This window comes from Ostrea edulis, chromosome 4 (genome assembly GCF_947568905.1).
Source record: "Ostrea edulis chromosome 4, xbOstEdul1.1, whole genome shotgun sequence".
In the NCBI taxonomy this organism is placed as follows: domain Eukaryota; kingdom Metazoa; phylum Mollusca; class Bivalvia; order Ostreida; family Ostreidae; genus Ostrea; species Ostrea edulis.
The window spans coordinates 92,671,857-92,685,616 of record NC_079167.1 but is presented as its reverse complement, the minus strand read 5'-3'; the positions used below and the strand labels follow the sequence as shown (position 1 = coordinate 92,685,616).

The 13,760-nt window shown below is 35.3% G+C and overlaps 1 protein-coding gene across 1 annotated transcript in view; it reads right to left on the bottom strand.

Moving 5' to 3' along the window:
• The window catches only part of LOC125668694 (xylosyltransferase oxt-like), a 25,779-nt gene extending 13,728 nt beyond the window's left edge, over positions 1–12,051 (bottom strand). The window contains exons 1-8 of the mRNA XM_048903040.2: positions 11,869–12,051; positions 9,547–9,895; positions 8,910–9,038; positions 6,082–6,246; positions 2,886–3,049; positions 2,426–2,625; positions 1,329–1,409; positions 1–212 (exon numbers count right to left, since the gene is read on the bottom strand). The exon at positions 1–212 is cut by the window's left edge and continues 5 nt beyond it. Of these exons, the coding sequence (XP_048758997.2) occupies positions 1–212; positions 1,329–1,409; positions 2,426–2,625; positions 2,886–3,049; positions 6,082–6,246; positions 8,910–9,038; positions 9,547–9,895; positions 11,869–12,018 (1,450 nt within the window). The 5' untranslated portion in view covers positions 12,019–12,051. The remainder of the gene's footprint in view (positions 213–1,328; positions 1,410–2,425; positions 2,626–2,885; positions 3,050–6,081; positions 6,247–8,909; positions 9,039–9,546; positions 9,896–11,868) is intronic.
• Positions 12,052–13,760: the final 1,709 nt, after the last annotated feature.

Here is a 13,760-nt window from a genome sequence, read left to right as displayed (position 1 = left end):
CTGGAAGCAGCGTGTACTTGTAAAGTTTCCGGAGTCCAGTCAGGAGTTTATCCTCCGAGTTTATTGCATACTCGCAGAACTGACGAGGGAGCCCCACCCAGTCACTGCCCCCATCCATCTGGATCCCCCTAGGAAGTGTACGTGGTCCCAGACGCCAAAGGTGGTTATCACACTGCAAAAATGTCTGGTCCAGGCCTTGTTTCCTCAAAAACCTAAACATTCCAGACAAATTCTGTCAGTAGGAGGAAGTATTGACGCATGATAAGGTGATGGAGCTGCTGGGTCAATGGTCTACAGGGTTATGTTTGCAATCAACTAGTTGTTCATTTGAATCCCAGATTCAACATTTGCTTTGTTATGTCTTTGGTCAAGGCTGCATGATCTCATTGGTACATTGTCCATATTACGAAGTGGTTGAAGTTTGTATTATAATTAACATTAATTTTGTATGATATGTGTATTATGGTATCTATATTCACATTTCTAAATAAAACAAGATGTGTTTGTGAAACACAAATGCCCCCGATAATGGCCAATTCTGAAGATGGCCAAGGTAACAAGGACAAATATCTTGGTACCAGTAGAAAGATTTTGTCACAAGAAATGCTCATGTGCAATATGAAAGCTATAATATTTACCATTTAGAAGTTATGACCAATGTCAATTTTTTAAAAAGTAGGTAAGATGTCAAGGTCAAAAGGTTTAGTACCAACGGAAAGGTCTTGCCACAAGGAATACTCATGTGAAATATCAAAGCTCAATCACTTACTGTTCAAAAGTTATTTGCAAGGTTAAAATTTTCAAAAAATTAGGTCAAACTCCAAGGTCAAGGTCACAGGGTAAAAAATGTTGGAATCCATGGAAAGATTTTGTCACAAGGAATACTCACGTCAAATATCAAAGCTCAATCACTTACTGTTCAAAAGTTATTAGCAAGGTTAAAATTTTCAAAAAGGAGGTCAAACTCCAAGGTCAAGGTCACAGGGTAAAAAATGTTGGTATTCACGGAAAGGTCTTGGCATAAGGAATACTCATGTGTAATATCAAAGCTCTATCACTTACTGTTCAAACGTTATTAGCAAGGTTAAAAGTTTCCAAAAAGTAGGTCAAACTCCAAGGTCAAGGTCACAGGGCCGAAAATGTTGGTACCCACGGAAAGGTCTTGTCACAAGGAATACTCATGTGAAATATCCAAGCTCTATCTCTTACTGTTCAAAAGTTATTAGCAAGGTTAAAGTTTCAGACAGAATGACAGACAGGACAAAAACAATATGACCCCCGATCTTCGATCTCGGGGGCATAAAAACATTGTGAAATAAATTACTTACAGAGAAGTGTTTCTGCCATGAGACTTAAGAAAAACATAGCCTCTGTACTTTGTTAGATAAGCAACCAAGGATTCCAGTTTTCTGTAACATAAATGATAGACCTAATGTACAGTGTACATGTATTACTGAAAACAGACCTAATTTTGTAATTACTGAACAAAGACCTAATTTTGTAATTACTGAACACAGACCTAATTTTGTATTTGATTTAATTTTGTTATTTTCATGTCTGGACAAAAACCATGAAATTAAACCCAAATTGATATTTTTTTAATCGAGAAACTCTCATTTCTAGAAATACAGAATATATATATATGTGTCTCTTTCATTCTGACATTATTCATTTTTAAATCACTTCATCAGTACAGTCAATATTGCAATATTGCACATTGCGTGGGCCTAGATTTAACATGTTTAAAGCTGTTACAATTTATGCAAGACTTTTAATCAATTCATTACAAAAATACACAGGTGGAAATAAAATGCATGAGCTAAGTGGCATTTAAATAAAAAATCAGTTTATTTTCATGAGATTGAGATCAGCTAGCAACACATGCCAATGAAGTAAATATTTTTCTTTTTTGCTTTATGCATATATTTTTAAGTTAATATAAAGCACACACTTCATTGATCTACCTGTATATGGAGGGTGGATATAGCGACAATATTAAGGATGGCCAAATAAGTGACATTGTTTATCATGGTTAAGTCTCAATATGCATAATCTCTAATATTCTTATATCAAAACTTTGATTTGATCACAAACAATAAAAATTAATCCAAACAAAAAATTACTTGAAGTGCAAAAACAATGGAGTATTTCTTTAACTAAATCAAATACATCTACAATATCATTTTCACACAATAATACTACAAAACCAATCTGATTCGATTTACATATAATGTATATTCTTTGATCCATTCGTCTAAAAATCACTACACAAAGTGTTCTATCGAAGAGTGTCATAGAGGAGCAGAATATGTAATGTACAAGTCTAATTCTAATAAGACTACTACAAAACCATACTGCAATGTGACCTTCACCATGCATATTTATGAACACAACTTACTTATGCATATTCATGAACATAACTTACTTGATTGGATAGTCACTTTCACTTAAATTAACATAGTAGTCCCACTTTAAATCCGACTCCAGGGCTTCCTTCATAATGTGTAAATGGGCATCCAGGAGATTGGCTCCGCCCCAGATTGTCGCAAATCGTTTACGCACTAGACGAAGATTTGGTAGTAAGTCTTCCAAGGGAAGTAACTCTCGAAAAAGGTATTCTTGTCTCTAAACATAGATGTATTGAGTGTGTACATAGATTGTCAGTGACTATCAGAGTATACCACGTCATTTCATGATCAGTTAAACATCACAGACATAACACATATTCCACAGATATTTAAATTTCTGCTTTAGCTGTATCAATTTTATTTATTATTATATAAATTTTATTTATTATGTTATCATATATAAACAAATATTTATCCAAGCATTACTTTGAGAAGATATTATTTTCACATACAATCGTTACTAAGTCTGATACATACTATGTCAACATGCAGGAGATAGAAGTGATCTCGATGGTAAATGGCTTTAAGTAGTCTTCGCACTTGTCTAACTTGTCGGCCATTCAAGGTCAAAACAAACATAACCTTGACCTTGGAGTGAACATCTTCAAAATGTAGATCCCCTGGGCCATTACTTAATCTTTCTGTAATAAGCAAATACATATATCATATATATTTAATAAACATATACGGTATGTGTACATCTACGAATTTGGCGAATTTAAAATCAGTGCAATATGAGTGGATTGTGGGTAAACTACTTGATGTAATCAGTGCATCCATCATCTATGATAAAGAATAGCTTCAGAACTTCACACTTTAAAGCAAACACAGAGTAGTGTTCTTGCATCAGAAACAAATGTGCTCAAATGAGTCCCTCTAAATAAGAAGACACTCACCCTGACATACAATATTAAACGAATCTTTCCTCTGACAGATACTGAAATGATGCAATACATTGCAAAATGTAGTGCGATATGGTGCTATATTTGAGAAATAAATTTCACTTTTGAAAATACATGAGAGCATGAACAGTTCACACCCTTAAGTTTATTTTTATATCAACATTCTACATTAATTTATTTCTGTCAGAATTCCCAGCATGATACTAGATTCATCTGTATTCATAAGTGCATTGTTTAAAACACATTCATGAGGACATGGCTATCATTACAATTTGTAGAGATATCAAAGCCAAATACATGGGAAATACAAACATATAAAAAGATCCTTCTATGCATCATCCCATGACCCCCCCCCTTCACATACGACTTTGGCTCAATCAAAACATTTAATTTTTCTTACGCCTCATCTCTATAGTCATGATTAAAATTGACATGTCCACTCACAATCTCTCGCTGGCTGTCGCAATAGATGTAAATTTCAGATCATTAAGTGATGAAAAAATAACCAGAATGTGCAACATAATGCAAAACACAGACAGGTAGCAATGTTGAATTTTTTTGACTAATGTTAAAAGTTTCAATTTCAACCTTCAAAGATAATGAAGTACATGTATGCATTTCCAACAGCACAGATAACTGACTGAAAGTTTTAATGTACTCTTCTTAAGTAACTGTACTTTCAATTTCTCAAAGTGACAACATGGCCGACTAGCACCTATAGTGACCATACCTACGCTGTTTACAATTAGCTTTGAAAAGATATGAACTGTTTAAACCCAGTTCAGATAGTATAACTATGTTAAAAAGTTAATGTTTTTGATATTCAATTGAAAATTATTTCAAGAATTGGACAGTTAAATTTTTTCAGTATTGTGCACTTTTTTCTTTTACGTTAGGACATCACAATTTGCTTTCCATGGCTGTTCCATTAATCACTACTTACCCAAAGAATTAGGCAGGAGATTTAAGATATAATTAAACAAAAGGCCCACAGGAATTATTGGTCAACTGAGTAATAATGAAAAAGTATCACTACTCTCAAGTGCTATGAAATGTAGAAAAAATTTCCTGTTCTGAATATCTAAGCTAAATTCTAATGTTCAGCAACAGTATTTAAAACAAAATGTGTCCTTAAAATTTCACTGCCCTCAAAAGTGCATACACTGATGAAAGACTTTACATATAATAGGTGTATTATCATTAAAACATTAAAAAAGATATGACGAATTTAGACCCATCCTAGAGTCATAACCCTGGGTTGTAAAATTCACCATTTTTTAGTATATCCTTTTCTGCTATTCTTAAGTATGCATTTAGATTTTATACAGTATCAGCAAATTTACACATAAATACTATATACTAAGTTTAGCCCCACCCTGAGGTCAGAACCTCTACTCTGGGGATCATCAAATTAACAATTTTGGTAAAGGACTACCTGCTCTTTCTATATATCTATTTAGTTTCAATTCAGTATCAATAGTACTAAAGGAGATGTTATTTTAAAAGTGTTTTACACATAAACACTATATAGTAAGTTTGGCCCCGCTCTGTGGTCAGAACCCCTACTCCCGGGATCATGAAATTTATAATTTTGGTAAAGGCCTTCCTGCTCTACATCACTATGCATTTAGTTTTTCTTAAATGTGCAGTTCTTGAGAAGAAGATTTTTGAAAATTGGTCAGTTTTGGGCAGCTTTTGCCCTGCCCCCAAGGCCCTTGGGGTGCAGGAATCCTGAAATTTACAATTTATGTCCCCCTTATTCCAAAGATGCTACATAACAAAATTGAAAACAATTGGACATGCAGTTATCAAGAAGTTAAAAATGTCTATTGTTCACACATTTAATAACTGACCATTTTATTATTGAATTATGACATGTAGTTATCAAGAAGAAGTTAAAAATGTCTATAGTTCACACATTTAATAACTGACCATTTTGACCACACCCTCATACCAAAACCCCTACCCCTGGGATCATCAAATTAACAATTTTGGTAAAGGACTACCTGCTCTTTCTAAATATTTATTTAATTTCAAATTAGTATCAATAGTACTAAAGAAGACGTTATTTAAGTATTTTACACATAAACACTATATAGACAGTTTGGCCCTGCCCTGGGGTTAGAACCCCTACCCTGGGGATAATGAAATTTACATTTTTGGTAGAGGCCTTCTTGCTCTACATTACTATGCATTTAGTTGGTTTTTTTTTTAAATACATGTATATGCGGTTCTTGAGAAGAATATTTATGAAAATTGGTCAATTTGGGACAGTTTTTGCACCGCCCCTTAGGCCCCAGGGGTGCTGGAGTCCTGAAATTTACAGTTTATGTCCCCCTTGTCCCAAAGAAGCTTCATACCAAATTTGAAAGGAATCGGACTGGCAGTTATCAAGAAAAGTTAAAAATGTTCAATTGCTAATGCATGACGGATGACGCACAACGACAACCAATTGCAATAGGTCACCCGAGTTTATTCAGGTGACTTAAAAATGCACACATTAACAAAGGTTTTTAAATGTTAATATAAGCAATGAATTATTAATTTTTGAAAGATGAAGTCTCAAAACTGCAACAGTGTGAGCAAACAAAATCTTCATAACGCACTAATGTACGTTATTCAATTTGTATGCATACACTGTTGCAGTTATGAGACTACATCTTTCAAAAAATAATAATTCACTGTGTAAGTTCACACAGTGTGAAGGTGCTGTAACGTTCTTGTTTGTATTATTCATAAACTATTGTTTTTATAAACAAAATGGTATTCACCTTGAATTCCGGTACTGTATATGTCGTTGGTGAGATACCCTCCACATATTTCACTAGATTTTGCAGGACATGGCTGATTACAAAGTGCACCCTCTGTTCCGTGTTTACCAAATGAATTTCCACACCAGCACTCCCGTCCATATTGTAAGCCTGCATATCTATAACCTGTATATTCAATATCTTCACGTCAAAAAAACAAACAAGACATGTCACTCATAATGTTTGAGATCCAGAAAAATTGAAAATCTTCACAATAAATAATGTTTGAGATCCAGAAAAATAGAAAATCTTCACAATAAATAATGTTTGAGATCCAGAAAAATAGAAAATCTTCACAATAAATAATGTTTGAGATCCAGAAAAATAGGAAATCTTCACAATAAATAATGTTTGAGATCCAGAAAAATAGGAAATCTTCACAATAAATAATGTTTGAGATCCAGAAAAATAGAAAATCTTCACAATAAATAATGTTTGAGATCCAGAAAAATAGAAAATCTTCACAATAAATAATGTTTGAGATCCAGAAATATAGGAAATCTTCACAAAAAAATGCTCTTGTATTATACTGCCCTTATCTTTAGGTTTATGTTTTTGCATTTGTGAAAGAATAACTTAATGTAATTTGTATTGTCTTTAAACTCAGCTAGATTGTAAATTTAAAAAAAAAAATGATCCCTTTCTTTTATTCATGGGATTTCCACTTATCTTAACTGTTGTTTTACGGAATTCTGTAAATCAAATGCAGGTATTTGCACATAGCAAAAACAAAAATTAAGGCAAGGATCATATGCTTTTTTTTAATTCACTATACACTTTTTTTATAATCACTATACGCTTTTCTTAATTCACTATACGCTTTTTTTTATATCACTGTACATTTTTCTTAATTCAGTATATGCTTTTTATCATTCACTATATGCTTTTTTTTATAATCACTATATGCTTTTTTTTAATTCACTATACGCTTTTTTTATAATCACTATACGCTTTTTTATATCACTATATGCTTTTCTTAATTCACTATACGCTTTTTTTAATAATCACTATATGCTTTTTTATATCACTATACGCTTTTCTTAATTCACTATACGCTTTTTAAAAAAAATCACTATATGCTTTTCTTAATTCATTATACGCTTTTTTTAAAATTTTATATATATCACTTTACGCTTTTTTTTATATATCATTATACGCTTTTCTTAATTCACTATACGCTTTTTTTAAATCCCTATATGAAATTGAGGTTGGTCACATTTTCAGTGCCTTCTTACATGTAGTGTGTGCATGGCTGATTGACGCTCTCTGATGAATGGTCTGCTATGTGCAGATTATGTGTATGTTATTGTAGTTTAGGAGAGGAGAAAATCTTTGGCTGGACTGGGAATCGAACCCGGGACCCCTGCATTACTAGTCAAGTGCTATAACCACCGAGTTATCCAGGCCGATATCCATGGTCCGTATAGCCCGAACTACTACATAATAAAATTCAAAAGACAATAACACACTTGCCCTTATACTTTTTTCCTAATGTAACAATATAGTGAATTGGCTTCTCCACTTGAATGATTTATTTTGTGTTGATCTCATTATTACCTGCTGAATAATATGTTAAATACCATATGACTCTCCGGTGAAAATCAAATGGTCTCTACATGCTCTTGTACGTTGGAGAGGTGTGGTTGTGGCCCTATGCTCCCCAAGGAGCGAAGAGGAATAAAAGATTCTCTTGAATTCAGTGTTTACATATGTAATTTGTGGTTCTACATTATCCATAAAGGAATTAAAAAAATACAAAGTAAAACAAGATGTGTTTGTGAAACACTGATGACAGCGAAGTCATGATGGTACCCAAAGAAAAGTCTTTAAGAAATATGAAATCCCTATCACTAACCAATCAAAAGTTATAGCCTAGCTTGAAGTTTGTCAAAAGTAGTTCAAACTCCCAGGTCATGAGGTCAAACATTTTAGTACCAAAAAAAAAGGTCTGGACACATGGAATACACATGTGAAATACGAATTCCTTATCACTAACCATTCAAGAGTTATGGACAAGGTTCAAGTTTTTCAAAAGTAGGTCAAACTCCATGGTGAAGGTCATGAGCTGAAAGAATTTGGTACCTAAACAAAAGTCTGGACACATGGAATACACATGTGAAATTTGAAAGCCCCATCACCATCCATTCAAAAGTTATGGGCAAGGTTAAAGTTTTTGCAGGTCTACAAAATGATTTAGACAGACAGACCAAAAACTATATGCCCCTCCCTTGAACATGCTGAATCTCAGATTACAGGGGCGGGGCATAAAAATATATTCCGAGTATTTTGAACTTTGACCATTTAGAAACATTCTCAAACACTGAATCATGTACATCCACCACTATCTTTCCAATTCTTGAAAACTGTTTTACATATACATCATAGTTAATCAAATGAAAGCATTTTCAAGATCTTCAACAGTCAATGCAGGACCAGCAGGGGATCGGAAACACTGACAGATGCAGAGTCGAGGACCAGCAGGGGATCGGAAACACTGACAGATGCAGAGTCGACCTTTGTGTTTTGTGCAGGACCAGCAGGGGATCGGAAACACTGACAGATGCAGAGTCGACCTTTGTGCTTTGTGCAGGACCAGCAGGGGATCGGAAACACTGACAGATGCAGAGTCGAGGACCAGCAGGGGATCGGAAACACTGACAGATGCAGAGTCGACCTTTGTGCTTTGTGCAGGACCAGCAGGGGATCGGAAACACTGACAGATGCAGAGTCGACCTTTGTGTTTTGAGGAATCCTGTTTTACTGTGTGAGAACTTTGTGATTTAACTAACCTATCTGTAGACAGTAATCTATGCACTGCTGTGACCAGTTTTCTGTAGGGAAAGTCTTCTGATGGGCGAAGTCTCGATCTTCTGGTTTGTCTGAATAGCAGCCATAATAATGACCTCTAGAGTGGTTACCTGTCATATAAACATAACAAATATATTACCAACGTATCAGTCATCAAGCTTGTGTTAGAATAACAACTACCAACGTATCAGTCATCAAGCTTGTGTTAGAATAACAACTACCAACGTATCAGTCATCAAGCTTGTGTTAGAATAACAAACATAACAAATATATTACCAACGTATCAGTCATCAAGCTTGTGTTAGAATAACAACTACCAACGTATCAGTCATCAAGCTTGTGTTAGAATAACAAACATAACAAATATATTACCAACGTATCAGTCATCAAGCTTGTGTTAGAATAACAACTACCAACGTATCAGTCATCAAGCTTGTGTTAGAATAACAAACATAACAAATATATTACCAACGTATCAGTCATCAAGCTTGTGTTAGAATAACAACTTTGGTGACTACTGCCATGAAAGGCAAATGTAAATTTAAGTATATTTCTGTTTCTGCAAGGCTGCATTTTTTACTTCATTCTCTATAGTACCAAAACAAGACTTGACCATACCTTTTAAGTGGCAAGTATTGGGCAGAGAGCCTGGGTACACGCCCCCCTCCTGGATCCCACAAGCAATGTCAGCAATCTCTTGTTTACAGTTTCCGGTAGTGGCTCTCTGTATTGCAGACAGAGCTTGTGCGCTTTCTATCTTACAGGGAGGGATGAAGTCTTTGATGAAGCCCAATCTGTGCTGGATGTCTTCACCGGACAGATTATGAGACTCCTCACTAGTGAGACCTTCACGGGAGGCACCCTCCTCTCTACTGGGATTATCATTTATGGCTTCTCTTTTATCTTCTCCCAATGGCTCCTCAACAATACTTGAATTCTCATGTTTTTCTACGGAATCATCATCTAGCTGTATAAAAATGTCATTGCATGTTGAACACAATACATTTATTGATTTTTTGGCAGAGCATAAATAATTATCAACTGTTCTGATCATTGTTTGTTTGTATTAATTGCAACAATAACAGAAAATTTTAGTGGACTGATGATCCACTCCCAACATTCCTCTGGTTGGGTCTTGCATTCATTGGGTGAACTTGCACACTCCTGGTCCACAACTTACATGTAGTCGTACCCTGGGAGAGAACCTGGCAATGTGCAGTGTACACTGATATAGACTATCTGCATGTGTGTATAGGAATGCTGAACAACTCGCCCCCTCTCAGGACAACTCGCCCTCTCTCAGGACAAGTCGCCCCTTCTCTTGAGACAACTTGCCCCCAATATTATATATAAATATACTATCACATTTAATTTTCATTTTGTGTGTGTAATTGTACAAAAATTTACACTTTTAATCCTATAAAGATACATCTTTTTATTTCATACTTTAACACGAGTAGTAAATTCTAATAGAATTATACAGATTTAATTATTGCATTTCAGAAAAAATGATATTTTTCATACTTCATTTGGCAAGGAAAATTATATTTACTGATCTTCAGGTAATTGATTAAATGTCTTCAATACTGAGAAAAGTTTTTGGGGGGTTGGAAGGTGTGTGTTTTATCGATACAGTATACATAAGTGTAAATGAGAAGCATGAATATTCTGATACATGTAATTATCTTTTAATGCGTTTCTCAACTAATTCCCGTTGAAAAATCATAAAATTCTCATTTCAGAAATTTTATAACGGCTTTGCTTTCCCGATTCTTTTTACACGGCGATTTCAAAGTGAAAAGTACTCTGATGATGAGTACCTTAACGTCTGAAGTAAAATAACAGCTTGGAGGAAATCAAACAATTAGATTTAACAACAGATGCAGATTATAGATAATTATACTACGCCAGCTGTAGACCAAGTTTATACTGGCTTCCCTACCAAACGCTAATTGAACTTGCTTCCGCTGAAATTATATATTTTACGTGTATATAAAAGTGATGATGAATTTACTGAACCCAAACACTGGATTTTCACTAAAATCTTTCATCTTGCATAAAAAACACGAAGTTCAGTGTTTATGTGAACATTTCTTTTTGTTTGTGATTTATATACTATCTATAAGAAATTTATTAATTTTTGCTAATACACCTCTTGAATTTTGACCAAAAATAATAATTGTAAACATGTATAATATGAAGGGGCAAGTTATCTCAAGAGAGGGGGCGAGTTGTCCAGTAGAGGGAATGAGTTGTCTTGGGGGCGAGTTGTCTTGAGGGCGAGTTGTCTTGGGGGTGAGTTGTCCTGATACCGTGTATAGACACTAATGTTTTAATCCTCTACAGGTGGTATTTGATATGTTGTGTCATTAATGTGATACATTAAATTATGAGATCAAATATCCGATTTACAATCAGATTAATATATGTCTCTGGGCAGGCAGATCAAGTTTCTTCAATGCTCTCAATTTAGATTTGTCTCAGTTTTCAAAACCAATATTATTTGACATTACTTTTTAAACAATTTTTGTTCTTAGATTTCATGATCAACACTGGGCTTTGACACATTTGAATCTGAGCAAACTGGCATGTATAGTATAAATTCTAAAAGAATTATGTTTAATCATTATTATATTATATATACCTGTTACCAGCTTGCTCAGATTGTGTCAAAACCATGTAATGATTATACATCTTAGTAAAGTCTTAAGAATTTTTTTTTATAGTCACTCCTAATAAATGAAAAATGAACTTTAAAAATTGTGGTGTCCGATTTGGACTGCTCGTGAATTTGAATCTTTTTTTATGAGGTTGTGTGTTACGTGTGGAATTCGGATTTAATTCTATGATGACACAGTTCGGAGGAATTCAACAAAGTGTGATGCGTGCTCCGACGCCGGTTAGAGGGGCGGTGATTTTACGAGTTATCAAAATCCATACCTTTTCTATTGAAGAAGATTCCGAATCTTTGATGTTTGTATTGTATAACAAAAACTGAATACACAAAATTACAAACGCTACATAAAAGATACATTTATATTTACAACACAATCTCCTCGACGAAGCAATTCGTGAGGCAGCCATGAACATTTACAACCTCCTCAGACTGAAGAGGGGCTGTGTAAAGTGAGATACATGCAACCGATCTTTAAGTACTACCCAGAGTTATCGTTCGTTTGTATGTTATTCTCATGTACACTCATCTTCCCGAGTCAAGGGTTTCTAATCCGCTGAGCGGCTCCGCTTGATATGAAGCAGGGCGGATTAGAAACCCTTGACCCGAGAAGATGATGTACAGAAAAAATCATTTTAATAATAAAGAGGTTCATATGGTGATATAAAATAAAAATATATATAAGATATAAAATCTCTCAACTGATTCGATACGCATGAGTCCCATGGGGATCCGGTTAGAATAGGTCCTGAAGTACCCCTTGCTTGTGGTAAGAGGCGACTAAATGGGGTGGTCCGCAAAAACTGAGGTCCTGTGTCACTGCAGTGTGGTCCAATAAAGATCCCTCCCTGCTCAAAGGCCATAATTGCTAAGCATAGACCAAAATTTTGCAGCCCTTCACCGGCAGTGGTGACGTCTCCATGAGTGAAATACTCTCTCGAGAGACATTAAACAATATAAAATCAATCAATCGATACGTAAGAGCTTGTTCTGCGTATGATCAGTTTATAAATCGAGGCAGGCTAGCTACCCACAAACAAGTTGATGTTACAGGGGTTTTGAAAACCAGTCTCCTTTAAGTCAGCATTTCGCAAATTATAAAGTTCGATATAATGATCTAGTTTGCAAATACCACAGGAGTCTGAAGTTTTATCAATTATGCCTAAATTAAAAAAAATCCGGAATAAAATATCCAGTCTTTTAATAAAAAAAACCCAGGATGACCTATTGCAATTGGTTGTCGTGCATTATCAATTGAGCATTTTTAACTTCTTGATAGTTACATGTACCAGTCCAATTTGGTATGCAACATCTTTGGGACACTGCACACGTGTAAGAAAAACGAAATGCAGTGATGTAGAGCAGGAAAGCCTACCAAAATTGTAGATTTCATGATCCCTGGGGTAGGGGTTCTGGTACTATTAGAGCCCCCGGGATGATCGTTAGTCAAGGGTGCTATATCGGACTTGCATTTTGGTTGCTTCTTTTTGCATCCGATGACTGTAGATGAGACTTGGGTTCATTATTATGAGCCAGAGAATAATGCTCAGTCGTCAGTGGGTAGGGCCTAGGTCCAAAAGGCCAAAGAAGTTCAAGATGCAAACATCTGCTGGCAAGGTGATGGCCAGTATTTTGGGGCACAAAAGGCGTTATTATGTAGGACTTGTTTACCCAAGAGAACAATAACTGGAGTGTACTATGCAAACTTGCTAGACCAGCCGAGAACCGCTATCCGTGAAAAAAGCCGAGGTAAACTCTCTAAAGGTGTTTTGCTGCAACAGGACAACACAAGTCCACACTTGCAAAGGATGCTGTAGAGCGAAACGGGTATGAATACCACATCCTGCCTATTCGCCTGACCTAGCTCCTAGCGACTTCTTCCTATTCCCAAATTTGAAAAAAGATATCCGTGGACGTCATTTCCGGTCCGACGAAGAAGTCAAGACGGCAGTTGAGGAGTGGGTCAATGGAAAGGATCCTGACTTTTTTAGTTCTGGGTTTGTGGCACTTGAACACCGTTGGTCTAAGTGCATCACACTAGAGGGCAATTACATCGAAAAAGAAGGTGGAACTCACCCGGAAATAAGTTAGGCTGGTTACTTATTGACTTGCCCACGTATGGCAGTAAGGAAAAAAAACCCAACACAAACCCTAAAAA